Source organism: Carlito syrichta, unplaced genomic scaffold (assembly GCF_000164805.1).
Source record: "Carlito syrichta isolate Samal-C Ts95f unplaced genomic scaffold, Tarsius_syrichta-2.0.1 Scaffold126816, whole genome shotgun sequence".
NCBI classification, from domain to species: Eukaryota; Metazoa; Chordata; class Mammalia; order Primates; family Tarsiidae; genus Carlito; species Carlito syrichta.
The window spans coordinates 53,899-70,436 of record NW_007070912.1 but is presented as its reverse complement, the minus strand read 5'-3'; the positions used below and the strand labels follow the sequence as shown (position 1 = coordinate 70,436).

The window sequence follows — 16,538 nt, the reverse complement described above, 5'->3', positions numbered from 1 at the left end:
GTAATTCTGACTACTTGCAAGGCTGAGGCGGAAGGATTGCCGGAGCCCAGCAGGTCGAGGCTGCGGTGGCCGGGAGCGGCCACTGCACTCCAGTCTGGACAACAGAGTGAGACCCCAACTCAAAAAAAATAAAAATAAAAATATATAAAAAATAAAAATAACTGTTAAATAAACCCTCAGAGTGGTATAAAAATAACCCAAGTTTGGAAAACACCTACTTCATGTGCATTTTGGAAAAAACACAAATGATATGTTTTTAAATCCATGGGTTTTAGGCATTTTCAGTCACAAAACCTTGGCAGCTCAACATGCAGAGTATAAAGGAGAGATGTGCTTGGTATAGAGGGCAGTGGTAGGGGGCTGGTGGGAAAGCCAAGCTGTAGTCCCTCCAGGGCTCAGTCAGATCCCTTTCTAAATCAGGTCAGAATTCTTTGATGCATGTATGTTCCATATTTTGGAATAGAGATAGCCTCTCTCCCAATAGGCAGGCTCTAACTGATGACAAGCCAGAATTTACAAACTTATACACTTTTATACACACACACACACACACACATACCCGCACACACACACGCACACGCTCTAAAAGACCACTTAATGAAGCAGTGAAGACGCAGATCATGTGAGCAAACTACACTGGGTTCCTGGGAGGAAACACAAATGGAAGAGGCGGGCTGGCTAATGGCTATGGCTACGATGTGGCTCTATGCCAACTGCAGCTGAGCACCATTTGTGGCTCTTTAATCTAAGACATAAAAGTTGCTAATGCAGCAGCATTTGGAATCCCAATATCTCAATGTCAGCACCTCATCACATTTACAGAGTGATGCATTTTAAAAAAAGATGCCACTGCAGAGACAAACAACCTTTGCTCAGATAGGTTCACATCACTGAGTGTAAACTCAGATGTTTCTAACAGGTTTCTTTAGAAAGAACTGTAAAAACTCTAAAACAAGTGTGCACATAAACAAATGTCTGTATAGCCCTAGGTGGGACGTAAATATTCAAAGGACCTGCATCTTCTCCAAGTGAAATGCTCACTAAGGGCATGCAAAGAATATACTAGTGTATAATGTCAAAATAATTCTGTTATCAAATGAGAGGACAGAACAAGCACCTCGTGCTGGCAGACACCCAGTTAATAATCCTATTCACTCTTCCCCTTCCCTGCCATCACTGTCCAAAGTCCCAATCGGCCACAGGGATCAGCATCTCCAGGGGACATCATAGTAAAGACTTGGCATAAGGCCCTATCTCCCTGTGGATATCTTTCAAATCTCTTAGTATCCAAATCCTTCCAAACTTTTAGATATATGGAATATATTTTGAGATTCAAACTGATAAAAAGCTAACAAAACAATCTGAAGTGAAATTTAATCAGAAAAGATAAATTCAAAACTTACATTTCTTCATCAGATACTTACTAAAACAAGGCATATTATAGATAGTTCCCTTTGTTCATCTATTAACATTACCACATGTAGGACCATGGATTCCCATAGAACACTTACAGCTGTGGGTCTCGGCTTCTGTAAATCTTCCCATCCTGTTTGCTGAGGTACTGATCGATCTCATCTTCCACCACATTGGGAGTGCCCAAGGCCTTAAACCCCAGTGGAGTCGATGTCTCCATTTCAGATGAGGGCCCAGCAAGGCTCAAGGGAAACAGGAACAACAAATCGCCATGCCTGTTTAAATGACAAATATAAGCCAATGCCTTTCTTTATGCTACAACCTGAGCTGCATAGAAGACCAACTTTGGGCATTTTGATACCTATAAAAAGCAAACGCCAACCATTCCTAAAAGCCTAAGTAATGAGGTTTAAGAGGCCAGAATTCTTTTCTCACATCTCTCCCGTGTTTCTTGGCATTATATAGATCAGCAGTAGGTTCTTTGTAATTTAGTTTCTCTTACAATTTTATTTTAGAATCTGTGAAACACATCCATATGCCCATCTGATTTCACATGAATGAATATATAGCCCCAATGGATCTCCTGGGTATTTAGGGCCCTCCTCCTGCTTCTCACTTTCTGCTCCCACTCTGTCATTCCTTTGCCTCTAATCAGCTCCTCCTCTCCCCGTAGTTCACTGACCTAATGTGTATCTTTCCATTTCTTCTCTTCGCTCATATATCATATATGGGGACTGTCACTACTTTACAAAAGTGGCTGCACAGTGAGGCTGCCTCACATTTCACTGGAACATCCCACACTAAGGGGTATGCATGCTAGCTGCCGATTTCAGATACCATCAACAACACCCACAAAAGCCCACGCACAGACATCCATGTGGTTTTACTTTTATAGGGCTAGTTTCCACAGATGGCCCTGTCAGACTGAAGAGTTTTTGTTTCTGAGGTTGCTGACATACTGCTTCCCAAAAAGGTTGCCACAAGTCAAAGTTCTAATGGCACTACTTGGTTTTTCTCCGTTTTCAACATAAATGGTATTCTTCCCTTGATCAGACTCACACTGCTGACTTGTAGCAGGGCCTGATTGGCTTGGCAAACTGCTGGCACCGGAAGCTAATCAGCATCTCCACTCACCAGCAATTCACAGAAGCCTTCTGGGGACTCACATGACCAGAAACAGCTCCCAACACTAAACTTCAATGACAACCTTGGAGGAGAGGCTACAGAACGCCATTTGATAAATATTTCATTGCTGTCAACAAGACACACACAGGAGAGAAAATGAGAAGACAGTCTCCACAGCTCTATACCAACAAGCTGAAGGAAGACCAGGGGCCACAAGTTGCAAGCACTCGAGGACACATGGATACCAAGAGGCTTGGGTGGGTGTAACTCTTCCATAGATCTGTGCTCTCCTCTTTTTCCTTCCATAGTTTAGAGGTGATAAAATTGCCAAGTTGTGATCAAGACACTTCTGTTTCTAGCAGCAGATTAGATATTCCTAAACACTCTCCAATTATAAAAAACTTGGCTCAGACACTAGATCAATTTTAACAAATATTATCTAAAATAGATTGCTAAGCCTAAAGAAAGTAAAGGAAATCCCTAGGGGTTCAAAAAAACCAGCTGTACACGCAGACAAGAACAGTAAGGGGACTCAGAGCCAACCTCTGGGTCTAGGCCACTAGCAGGAACTCACTCAGCTTACAGTTGTTTGCTGGGCAACAGGACATAAGCTCTCAAGCCTCCCTGCCTAGAACTGGCTGAAGAGCCGAAACTCCCACATTAAACCAGATGACTGAAGGACATCAAAACATCCACCAGCTGAAAAATCCAACAGTCAAAAATAGGAACCAAAGAGAAATCCTGTCAGCCTCTATCTACTACATTAAAAAAAAAAAAAAAAGTCGACTGAGACTCTAAACAGAAACCTGCGCTGCCATTCATCTAGTGGTGGAACTAGGGATGCCACTTGGTTCAGGAAGTCCAAAAAACAGAAATTAAGTCAAAGGAGTCATAGGTCCACAGCACCCCCTTGTGCCAACAGAAGCAACTGCAAACCTCTGTAGAGATGCTACAGCTGGATCCTTCAGGGTTCCCCAAGACTAACGCTGGCAAATATAACCTCTCAAGCAAATAAAAGAAACAAGTCACCACAAGTAAGAGTTGGCACAGACAACAACAGAGTTAGACTGCCAAGGATTCAGATGTCGGAATCAGGAGATACAGAACATAAACTCCTGTGTGGAATGTGAAATGAACAATGGAATAGAGTCAAGACCATCCAAAATGATCAGGTAGGGTTCTTGAAAGTGGGTCCCCAGATCTGCATATGGAGAGGCTAGACAGCATACCAAGCTGCAAGGATAGAACTGATAACATTGCAAGGAATAGGGATACAAGCAGGGGCAAACAGACCACCAATAGCCATAAGACCCAAGAGGCAGATTTGCATGTCTGATGAGTCAGAGAAGGGGAGCCCCAAAGACTGGCAGTCTTCATGGAGGCCTGTGGGCCAGTGTGAGAGCAGAACAAAAACTGAGAGGAGCCAGGAACATGGTCCCTGTGAGTGCTCAAAGCCAATAACCAGATTTGAAAATAATTAATTAAATAAATAAATAAAAGTAAAAAATGCAATCACTGAAATAATAAAGAGAACAGGGGAGAAGTAATACTTAAAAGAGAAAAAAGCCATGAGTTTTCCAGCCCCTTTAGGACAGGTCCTGGTGAAAAATATAATTGTTGAAATAATTAAAAAAAGAGAGAGAATATTTCAAGAAATAGTAGCCAAGAATTTTCCAGAAGTGATATGCAGATCTGCAGCTCAGAATCTGCAGACAGAGAAAGCAGAATTTACCTCAAGTCGAATTAAACAAACAAACTACCAATCTACACCTGAAAAAAATCTAACAAACTAAAGGGCCCCAAGACAAACAGAAGATCTTAAAAGCAGCCAGAAAGGGGAAGAAAATGTATCATCTACAAAGGAACAACAACTAGAATTACAATAGACTGCAGAACAGTGGTAACTGAACCAGGGAAACTGGAAAAGATCTCCACAGACCTCAAAGAAAGTAACTCTTGTTTTTTAAGTTGGAGTCTCACTCTTTTCGCCCAGGCTGGAGTGCAGTGGCACACTCACGGCCATTCCAGCATCAACTTACTGGGCTCTGGCAATCCTTCTGCCTCAGACTTCCAAGTAGCCAGAACTACAGGCATGCACCACCATGCCTGGCTAATTTTTTTATTTATTGTCGAGATGAGGTCTCGCCAAATTGCCCAGGCTGGCCTCAAACCCGCAGGCTCAGGCAATCTACTTGCCTCAGCCTCCCAAAGTGCTAGGGTTACAGGCTGAGCCACTGAGCCCAGTCGAAAGTAAATATCACTCTTACATGTGCAGGCCAGGGTCGGTGGCTCAGCCTGTAATCCCAGCACTTGGGGAGGCCGAGGAGATTGGACTGCCTGAGCCTGCAGGTTCAAGACCAGCCCGGGCAACTTGACAAGACCTCATCTCTACAATAAATTTCTTAAAAATTAGCCAGGCAGCCGGGCTCGGTGGCTCAGCCTGTAATCCCGCGCCTTTGGGAGGCTGAGGTGAGTGGATTGCCTGAGCCCGCGGGTTCGAGACCCGCCTGGGCAGCGAGACCTCATCTCTACAATAAATCAAAAAATCAGCTGGGCGTGGTAGCATGCGCCTGTAATTCCGGCTACTTGGAAGGCTGAGGCGGAAGGATCGCCGGAGCCCAGCAGGCGAGGCTGCAGTGGCCGGGAGCGGCCACTTCACTCCAGTCTGGGTGACAGAGTGAGACTCCAACTCAAAAAAAAAAAAAAAAAAAAAAAATTAGCCAGGCATGGTAGCGTGGACCTTTAGTTTCAGTTACTTGGAAGGCTGAGGCGGAATGACTGCCGGAGCCCAGTAGGTCGACGCTAGAGTGGCCAGGAATGTGCCACAGCACTCCAGCCTGGGCGACAGAGTGAGACTCCAACTAAAAAAAAAAATTGTGCAAAATAAGGACATGTTTCAGGTCATTCTTGAGAAGTGATAGAACTTAGTTCTCATAATCTATATCCACGTTGATAAGTACTAGGACTATATGAAAAAGATATACTCTAGGACAATTCTAAAAAACATAACACTCTAAGTGTCACCTCTGGGACTGTTTAACTATTCCAGCATCTGTGGTGTAATACTAATATTATAACACTATAGTTCTAATGGTTTTGTTTCAAAGGTATTTCATTCTGTAGCCTCCCTTTCTTGCATCTGCCTAGCAGAATAGTTTTAAAAATATAGCTGTCATTTTTCCAGTGCTCACCATGCACACAGGCACTACACGATCATGTGAAGGAGGCATTGTTACCCCTTCATAGACAAGGATGCAAGGACCAGTGCTGCTGAGTAATTTTCCCAAATAACACAGCCAGTGAGTGGCAGAATGTGAATCTAAGCTCGCGTGACATTCACAAGAAATGATTGTCAAGATGCCAAGTCCTTTACAACCTTGAAGGAAAGATGGTCCTTGGCCACTATGGAAATGATTATAAGCAATTAAAGTCTTCATCTAACTCCAGGAGTAGACAAATAGTAGGTGCCCAATAAATCTTTACTGAAGAATAAACAAGTGAATGCTGTAACTACATATTTTTTTCCCTAGATACATTAATCTGTGGACCAAATTGCCAAAACAGTCTATTATTCTGGCTGGTAAACAGACACATGCCAGCTGCCAGCAGGGCCCAGCCAGCGGCCACAGCACATGCTGCCTGCCGCCCCAAGAGGAATGCTAACCACCCACACTCTCCAAGGACTGAACTGAGGCTAAGAACTTGGCTCACCAATACATAAATGGGTGCCCAGGTAGTATAGACAGGAGTCAGCACACTTGTTCTATAAAGGGCCAAATAGTCAACATTCTCGCCTTTGTAGGCCTCACAGTCTGCCATTACTCAACTCTGCCTTTGAAGCATGAAAACAGCCATTGACAACATACCTGGGCTGTATCCCAATAATACTGTACGAAAACAGCAGTGGGCCATTCACAATAGCAAAAACATGGAACCAACAGTGCTGCCCATCAAAGATGGACTCGATTTTAAAAAGTAGTACATATACACAATGGAATATTACACAGTCATAAAGAAGGACAACATTATGAACTTTACAGCAACTTGGATGGATTTAGAGTCTGTCATACTCAGTGATCTATCACAGAAACAAACAACTGAGTACCATGTTCTCACTCACTTATAAGTAGACCTGGAACATTTATCACTGCCAGGGGAAGAAGGGGAGGAACACAAAACATTAATAAGAGTACCAGATCCAGGTCAGGCTTTGTGGCTCAGCCTGTAATGCCAGCACTTTGGAGGCTGAGGCGAGTGGACTGCCTGAGCCCACAGGTTTGAGACCAGCCTGGGTAACTTGGCGAGACGTCTCTATAATAAATAAAAAATTAGCCAGGCGTGGTAGCACACACCTATAGTCTGACTACTTGAAAGATCACCAGAGGCTAGTAAATCGATGCTGCAGTGGCCATGAGTGTGCCACTGCACTCTAGACTGGGCGATGGAGTGAGACTTCAACTCAAAAAAATAGAGTACCAGATCACAAACCAGGCGAAATGGGGACCAAAGGGAAGCCCAAACTTCACCTGTAGGATGACCACTTATGTACCTAATCCTGAATTGTACCTCATATCTTTAAAATAAAAATTTTTAAATAATTAATTTAATTAATATTATCACTTAAAAATAGCAGTGGGTTGTAGTAAGAAGTCTCTGCATCCTAGAAGCCCAACAGACATGACTAATCAACTCTAAAGAGTGGCAATGGGCCATCACACTGCCAGTCTCCGACCTCTCCAAGGAGGGTGGATGTGATTTCCTTGCACAGAGCTGTGCTCAAAGTCTTTCACTTCAGACAAGCAGCTGAATGTGCAGCTTACCCCACTACATACATGGACCCGAGGCTATAACTCTTCTCAGTGACACACATTCCAAAATTGACACTTTGTGGAAGTCAATAAAACATACTCAACCATAACTGCAGATTTGGGATAACTGCTGAATTCCTGGCAAGCAATATAATCACTGGTATTTTGGTCAGTTAGAAAGACTGTACGTAATAAGAGTGGCATGAGGAGGAAATAGGATAAAACTGCATAATCTCAGGTAGGTAACAGGGGTTGTCTTTGCCCCCCATTCCCTGCTTTCTCTCCATCAGATACTTACTTGATTTTTAGCAAGTTGAGAGATTTGTTGGAGGATGCTGTTATCTCTCCAGTCTTGTTTCTATTGATGTAAACTGAGAAGCCATTATTTTGGAAGCCAAATTCCTTTGCAACCTAAAACAAGTGCCAAGTAACAGAGATTCAATAAAATATTTAAGTATCACTACATATAACACACATACATCAAACATTACTAAAACATTTACTAGGTTCAGAAATAGCTCATCATTCACCATGTTATTTTGCTCTTCTGAGGAAATCTGTACTGCTCATGCAGGTGCCAATTAAAATGAGAAAAGAGGCCAGAATGAAGCAAAGGTTTTGTATAAATGATAAAACTGTCTAACACATTCAAGAGTTTGAAGCAAAAAGAGGCATAACTGTGTGAAAAGTTTAATTTCTACTTTTGAAATCAACTGTAAAAATATAATTCCAAATTTGGGTGTCTTTTGTTTGCTTTGTTTTGAGTCGGAGTCTCACACTGTCACCCAGGTTGGAGTACACTGGCACACTCACAGCTACCGCATCCTCTACCTGCTGGATTCAGGCGATCTTTCCACCTCAGTCTTCCAAGTAGTTGGAACTACAGGCACACACTACCACACCCAGCTAATTTTTTTCATTTATTGTAGAGATGAGGTCTCACCAAGTTGCCCAGGTTGGTCTCAAACCCGTGGGCTCAGGTAATCCTCTCACCTTAGCCTCCCAAAGCACTGGGATTACAGGCATGAGCCACTGTGCCTGGCCGAATTTTGAAACCTAACATTAAAAGAAAAATGATGCCACTAATTCAGTCATGAATGTCTACTGTACCGAGCACTTTGCCAGATGCTAGGAATATTCACTTACTCATTCAACAAATATTAAGCAGTCCTATGTGTCAGGCTCTGTTCTGGGTGTTCAGAACACAACAGTGAACTAAACAATACAAGGTTTCTGCTGTTGAGGATGTTACAATCAAATGGGGGAGAAAAAGTCAACAAAAGCTAAGACAGAAAAGGAGAAGAGAGGAACATGGGAGAGGCCACTCCAGATGGGAGGCCAACTAAGCAGAGCCTAGACAGAGGTGAGCAAGCCTGCCACGCACAAGCTGGGAGAGAAACCGCAGGCAGGAAAAGTAAGGACAATAGCCAGCAGGCAGAAAGGGTACTGAGAAGACAGAAGCTAGAGACCAAGAAGCAAGATGGAAGAAGGAAGGAGATGAGGCTGGTGAGGCAGACAGGGGCCCAGCCACATAGAACCATGTGAGCTGTGAGGAATCTGGATTCTATCCCAAGAGCATGGGAAGCCATGGGGGCTGAGCACAGGAAGTCCCTGAGTCCTCTTTCCCAACATCATTCTGAAGAGGAAGCCGGAGCGCCAGTCATTCAGACAAGAGACAAGGGCTGACCCGGGCTGGGATGGCAGGAATGGAGGGAAGAGTACGTCTTCCAGCTGTGATCATTGCCAGCCCCTGGTAGCAGGCAGGACAAGGGAAGAGAATGGAGTGAGAGAGGAAAAGGACATCAGAGTAAGGTTTACACCTCTGGCTTGAGTAACTGGGTAAAGGAGACACTTGTGAGAAATCACAAAAGGGAAGGCCGAAAAAGGAAGACTAAAGGGAAAGTCAGGACTTCCATTTGACACTAAGATCTGAGATGACAACTAGACATCCCAGTGAAGCCACCCAGCAGGCAGGTGGGCATCTGAGTTTGGGACAAATAAGGGGGGCCAGAACTAGCTCTCTACAGGGAATTTCAGCAGAGAAACTATAAATGACAGAAAAATTACAAAATAATCAAATGGAAATTCTAGGACTGAAAAACACAACTGAAATGAAAAATTTACAACACGTTTATCAGCAGAAGGGAGATAGCAGAACAGTCAACCTTAAGATAGGTTAATAAAACCTATACATCTGAAGGCAGAGATTTGAAAGATAAATGAACAGAGACTTAGGAACCAATAGGACAGTATCACATGATCCTTAGAAAAGAATCAGCATAGAATAGAAAAATATTTGAAGGATGGCCAAAAACCACATATTTGATTTAAACTATCAAATAACAAATTCGAAGGCCAGGCTCGGTGGCTTAGCCTGTAATCCCCCAGCACTTTGGGAGGCCGAGGTGAGTGGATTGCCTGAGCCCAGGGGTTCGAGACCCACTTGGGCAACTTGGCAAGACCTGCTCTCTACAATAAATCAAAAATTAGCCGGGCATGGTAGTACACGCCTGTAATTACTCGGTAGGCTGAGGCGGAAGGATTGCCGGAGCCCAGTGGGTCGAGGCTGCAGTGGCCGGGAGCATGCCACTGCACTCCAGTCTGGGCGACGGAGTTAGACTCCAACTCAAAAAAAAAAAAAACAATTCAGGAAGTTTAGCAAACTATCCCAAAGTAGGATAAATCAAAGAAAACTATCGCTTGGCACATCAGAATCAAATGGCTGAAAATCTGAAGTCAATGAAGACCAGAAGACAATGCAATGACATCTTTAAATGCTGAATGAGGGAAATAAAAACCTATCAAGTTAGAATTCTATATCCAACAAAGATATCCTTCACATAAATACAAAGGTGAAATGAAAATATTTTCAGGTCAACAAAAGCCAAAGGTCTGTGACCAGCAGGCTAATGACTGTTTTTCAGGCTGAAGAGAAGCAATACCAGAAAGAAACAGCCCAGGGAATACACTGGAAAAGTAAACATGAAAGAAATTATGAAGAGAAGAACTCTAAATTATATAATACGGAACTATCACATTAAATGAAATGTTTTGAGATTGGTTTAAAAAAAAAAAAAAAAAAGGCCAGGCTTGGTGGCTCAGCCTGTAATCCCAGCACTTTGGGAGGCTGAGGTGAGAAGATTGCCTGAGCCCACGGGTTTGAGACCCACCTGGGCAACTTGGTGAGACCTTGTTTCTACAATAAATCAAAACATGGCCAGGCATGGTAGTTCCGGCTACTTGGAAGGCTGAGGTGGAAGGATCGCCAAAGCCCAGCAGGTCGAGACTGCGGTGGCCACTGCACTCCGATCTGGGCGACAGAGTGAGACTCCAACTCAAAAAAAAAAAAAAAAAAAAAGAACAGCTATGGAAATTGTAGCAAAAAGATAATGCAGGTTGGGAATGAGAACAACAAGTTGGGTATATTTCTCTGAGTCAATTGTAGTCTTATCTACAATTCATACCATGTTGTACCTGCTATTACCAATGACTGATTTACCCTTCAATATGGAATTATAGATAAAAATCTAATAAGTATTTATTCAATTAGGGGGAAAAAGAATTAATTTAATGATTACCTTCATATACTAACCATATTTTCTACGAAAAAAATGGATTGAAAAATAACTCTGCCGGGAACACTAGTTCATGCTTATAATCCCAGCACATTAGGAGGCGAAGGCAAGAAGACTGACTAACCCCAGGAATTCAAGACCAATCTGGGCAACTTGGCGAGATCTCGTCTCTACAATAAATCAAAAAATTAGCTGGGCGTGCTGGTGCACACCTGTAGTTCCAGCTACTTGGAAGGCTGAAGGGGAAGGATCACCTGAGACCAGCAGGTCAAGGTTGCAGTGGTCATGAGCATGCCACTGCCTCCAGCCTGGGTGACAGAGTGAGACTCCGACTCTCAAAAAAAAAAAAGTAACCCCAAATCACCTTGTCATTCCAAAATTCTGAATGTGATAACAAAAAATAGTCTTTAAGACAAAGTCAGAACTGGGCTCGGTGGCTCAGCCTGTAATCCCGCGCCTTTGGGAGGCTGAGGTGAGTGGATTGCCTGAGCCCGCGGGTTCGAGACCCGCCTGGGCAACTTGGCGAGACCTCATCTCTACAATAAATCAAAAAAATTAGCCGGGTTCTGGCTACTTGGAAGGCTGAGGCGGAAGGAACGCCAGAGCCCAGAGGGTCGAGGCTGCGGTGGCCGGGAGCAGCCACTGCACTCTGTTGCCCAGTCTCGCTCCAACTCAAAAAAAAAAAAAAAAAAAAAAGATAAAGTTAGGATTCTATATAGGAAATACTATGATTATTTGATACCATGTGATTATTTTTTTCTGAGCTACAGGTGGCACTAATAAAAAAGTATTAGGAAATAAAGACCATGAAACCTGCAAATTTTTTTTTTTAAACCTGAATTTTCAAGTGCAAAAAAAAGCACAACTAAAAACTAACAAGAATGTTTACATGACTTTTCTCTGAAACAGCTTAAACACTTTGAAATTAACATATTGCGGAATTTTCACCTATTCTACAAAAACATAAAATAATATTTTTCTGTAGACAAAGCACTGCAAACTATTGCCAAGAGTAAGAAATCCCTTACCAGAGCTTTAGCTGTATGAAACTTATCACATATTCCTAGTACAAAAAGCAATTTCCTAAATAGGGTGGGTGTTGTATGGTCAACCTTTTCCATGTAAAATAAAGCCGACTCCCCTGTGATTACATGATCAGAGCTTCGTGCTTTATACAAGGTTTCTAGTAGGACTGAGATGCAGATGCATTTTCAAATACGATAGCCAGTGGAAATACTCCATATGATTCGTACTTTTGGGAGACAGAAAAATGTATGTATTAGGCTTTCTTATGGTATTCTTATAAAAATAATTGCTTCTGTGAACTTTGAACTTCTTTATCTACAGATGTAGAAATCTAACATAAAACACTTGGCATTTAAAAAAAAATCTTAGAATCTAATAAAAGCATATTTAAAATCTTAAAAACTCATCAGGTGTGGTGGCTATGCCTATAATCCTAGCACTTCAGGAGGCAGAGGCGAGAGGATTGCTTGAACCCAGGGGTTCGAGGCCTGCCTAGGCAACTTGGCAAGATCTCATCTCTATAATAAATCAGAAAATTAGCCAGGCGTGGTGTGCATGCCTACAGTTCCAGCTATCGGGAAGGCTGAAACGGAAGGATCATCTGAGCCTGGCAGGTTGAGGCTGCGATGGTCATGAGCTTGCAACACTGCACTCCATCCTGGGTGACAGAGTGAGACTTCTACTCAAAAAAAAAAAAAAAAGTTTCATATTCATATTTGAGGTAATCTGGATGTGTAAATTATTATAATAAAACAGCAAACTTGGCTTGGAATAGAAATTAATATAAATATTTCTAATCGAAGGTAACAAAAGAATACATAGCATGATTCCACTTATGTTAAGTCCAAGAACAAGCAAAATTTAAATCTGGGGTTTAGAAACACATACTGGCCGGGCTCGGTGGCTCAGCCTGTAATCCCGCGCCTTTGGGAGGCTGAGGTGAGTGGAATGCCTGAGCCCGCGGGTTCGAGATCTGCCTGGGCAGGCAAGACCTCATCTCTACAATAAATCAAAAACTTAGCTGGGCGTGGTAGCGCGCGCCTGTAGTTCCAGCTACTTGGAAGGCTGAGGCGGAAGGATCGCCAGAGCCCAGCAGGTCGAGGCTGCGGTAGCTGGGACCGGCCACTGCACTCCAGTCTAGGTGACAGAGTGAGACTCCAACTCAAAAAAAAAAAAAAGGAAACACATGCTGAGGCAGTAAAACATAATAAAAGAACAATCCTCATAATGTCAGGAGAGGGGTGTGGATGGGGGACGTGTAATTGAGAGGCAGCACCAATGGTTTCTGGAGTATTGGCTCTGCTCCCAACCTTGACCTGGGTGTCTGCTTTATTATATATAATTTGACTGTCCATATTCCCAAGCATTTCTAAATATGTATTTTATCTCACAGTTATTTTTTAAAAGGCAAAAAAAAAAAGTTTAGGAGTTAAGGAAAATGGTCCATATCACATGCTGCTGAAAGGTTAATTATGATGAGGACTTAGAATTGCCCACTAGACACCAGAGGTAACTCGCTAAGGACCATTTCAGGGGAACAAGGCAAAGAACACTGGAGATGAGGAAGAGAGCAGAGACCTAACCTAGTAGGAAAGAAGAACTTACCCCCCTGGGGTTATAGTCTGATGACTCACAAAGAAGGAATCCTTGAGTGAGACACATTAGATAGTCTCAAAGAAACCAGTAATTGAGATTCTATGAGATATTTTCAACATGAGCCATCTCATACTTGTAAACATCAATTTCCTTAAAGACCATACCACATCAGTATCAAGGCCACCAAGCATGGGGAAAGCAAGCTCTACATGAAAACATTCAGAGTGGCTGACTAACATTTTCCAGGCAAGTCTGTGAGTGGACAGCAAGCCCATTTCGAAATCCATTTAAAATTCTGACACATATGAACAGCCAAATTATTTACAATTAAAAATGAGGGAGCCGGGCTCGGTGGCTCAGCCTGTAATCCCCGCCTTTGGGAGGCTGAGGTGAGTGGATTGCCTGAGCCTGCGGGTTCAAGACCTGCCTGGGCAGTGAGACCTCATCTCTACAATAAATCAAAAAAATCAGCAGGGCATGGTAGCGCATGCCTGTAATTCCGGCTACTCGGAAGGCTAAGGCGGAAGGATCACCAGAGCCCAGCAAGTCGAGGCTGCGGTGGTGCACTCCAGTCTGGGTGACAGAGTGAGACTCCAACTCAAAAAAAAAAAAAAAAATGAAGCTAGGCATGGTGGCTCATGCCTATAATCCTAGAACTTTGAGAGGCCAAGGCAAGAGGACTGCTTGAGCCTAAAAGTTCAAGACCTAGCCGGGCTCGGTGGCTCAGCCTGTAATCCTGCGCCTTTGGGAGGCTGAGGTGAGTTGATTGCCTGAGCCCGCGGGTTCGAGACCCTCCTGGGCAGCGAGACCTCATCTCTACAATAAATAAAAGTTCAAGACCAGCCTAGACAATATAGTGAGACCTCGTCTCTATAAAAAAATTAGCCAGGCACAGTGGCATGCACCTGTAGTCCCAGCTACTTTGGAAACTGAAGCAAAAGGCTCACCTCAGTCCAGGAGGTTGAGGTTGCAGTGAGCTGTGATCGTGTCACTGTACTCCACCCTGGATGACAAAGTGAGACCCCAACTCAAAAAAAAAAAGAAGAGGGCATAATCTCACTTGTGGTACCTAAAATAGTCAAATTCATAAAATAGAAAGTATGGCCAGGCGGGGTGGCTCACGCCTATAAACTCAGCACTTTGGGAGGCCAAGGTGAGAGGACTGCCTGAGCCCACCAGTTCAAAATCAGCCTGAGAGCCAGGCTCGGTGGCTCAGCCTGTAATTCCATGCCTTGGGAGGCTGAGGTGAGTGGATTGCCTGAGCCCACGGGTTTGCCTGAGCCCACGGGTTCGAGACCCACCTGGGCAACTTGGTGAGACCTCATCTCTACAATAAATCAAAAAATTAGCTGGGCGTGGTAGCGAGCACCTGTAATTCCAGTTACTTGGAAGACTGAGGTAGAAGGATCGCCGGAGCCCCACCAGGTTGAGGCTGCAGTGGCTGGGAGCGGCCACTGCACTCCAGTCTGGGCGACAGAGTGAGACCCCAACTCAAAAAAAAAAAAAAATCAGCCTGGGCAATTTGGTGAGCTCTCATCTCTACAATAAATCAAAAAAATAGCCGGGCATGGTGATGCATACCTGTAGTTCCAGCTACTCGGAAGACTGAGGTAAAAGGATCACCTGAGTCCAGTAGGTAGAGGCTGCAGTAGCCATGAGGGTGCCACTGCACTCCAGCCTGGGTGACAGAGTTGAGACTCCAACTCAAAACAAACAAACAAAAAAACCAGAAAGTACAATGGTGCTTACCAGGGGCTGTGGGGAGAAGTAGGGAGTTGTTTTTAACAAGTAGAGTTTCAGACACGCAAGACGAAAATGTTCCGGATATCTGTTTTACAACAATATGCCTATACCTACCTAACACTACTGAACTATACACTTAAAAATGGTTAAGATGGTAAATTTGACATTATGTGTAACTTTTATTACAATAAAACGGACACAAATCTACATTTACTGATATAAAACCATGTCCCTAATCTATGGTCAAGTGGAAGAAAGCAGGTTACAAATTATCATGTAATAAGATTTTAACATCTTTGAAATGGATGCATCTTATGATCAATAGTGTCTCACAGCCAGGTTCGGAGGCTCAGCCTGTAATCCCGTGCTTTGGGAGGTTGAGGTGAGTGGACTGCCTGAGCCCCTGGGTACGAGACCCACCTGGGCAACTTGGCGAGACCTCATTTCTACAATAAATCAAAAAATTAGCTGGGCATGGTAGCGAGCGCCTGTAGTTCCAGCTACTTGGAAGGCTGAGGTGGAAGGATCGCCGGAGCCTAGCAGGTCAAGGCTGCTGTGGCTGGGAGCAGCCACTGCACTCCAGTCTGGGCGACACAGTGAGACTCCAACTCAAAAAAAAGAAAAAAGAAAAAAAAAGATAGTATCTCACAGCCCCGGCCAGCTGGGTAACAGGACTAACATCTGTATTTCTGCCTAGGTTCCTGGATACTTGTCACTCCAGGAGGCAAGGTTGGACATCGTCATCCCATCAAACAAGTCATTTACTGATCAATCAGGAAGAAAAAGTTTGTTTGTCATGCCCTGCTGGTAAAATTAAGAATGCTCCAGCACCTGCAGAACAGGTACTGGCCATTGGTACTCGGAACACCCACCTTTCCCAATATGAAGAAGGTGACCCTTAGGGGTAAGACATGTGCACTAACAGCTGAGCCAAAACATGATTCATAAGGGCTGGACTCCAAATGCAATGGTGTATAGAGATACTACTCCTTAAGTTAGACTAGATTTTCTTTCTTATATATGCATAAGAACATGTAATTAGGCAAGGCACAGTAGCTCACGCCTGTAATCCCAGCACTTTGGGAGGTGGAGGCGAGAAAATTGCCTGAACTGAGGGGCTCAAGACCAACCTGGGCAATTTGGCAAGACCTCGTTGCTACAATAAATCAAAAAATTAAGCTGGGCTCAGTGGCTCAGCCTGTAATCCCGCGCCTTTGGGAGGCTGAGGTGAGTAGATTGCCTGAGCCCGCGG

General features: G+C 43.7%; 1 protein-coding gene across 1 annotated transcript in view; it reads right to left on the bottom strand.

Moving 5' to 3' along the window:
* Nucleotides 1-16,538, bottom strand: part of NPLOC4 (NPL4 homolog, ubiquitin recognition factor) — a 79,874-nt gene that overhangs the window by 58,611 nt on the left and 4,725 nt on the right. The window contains exons 2-3 of the mRNA XM_008048839.2: nt 7,645-7,757; nt 1,512-1,688 (exon numbers count right to left, since the gene is read on the bottom strand). Coding sequence (XP_008047030.2) covers nt 1,512-1,688; nt 7,645-7,757 — 290 coding nt within the window. The remainder of the gene's footprint in view (nt 1-1,511; nt 1,689-7,644; nt 7,758-16,538) is intronic.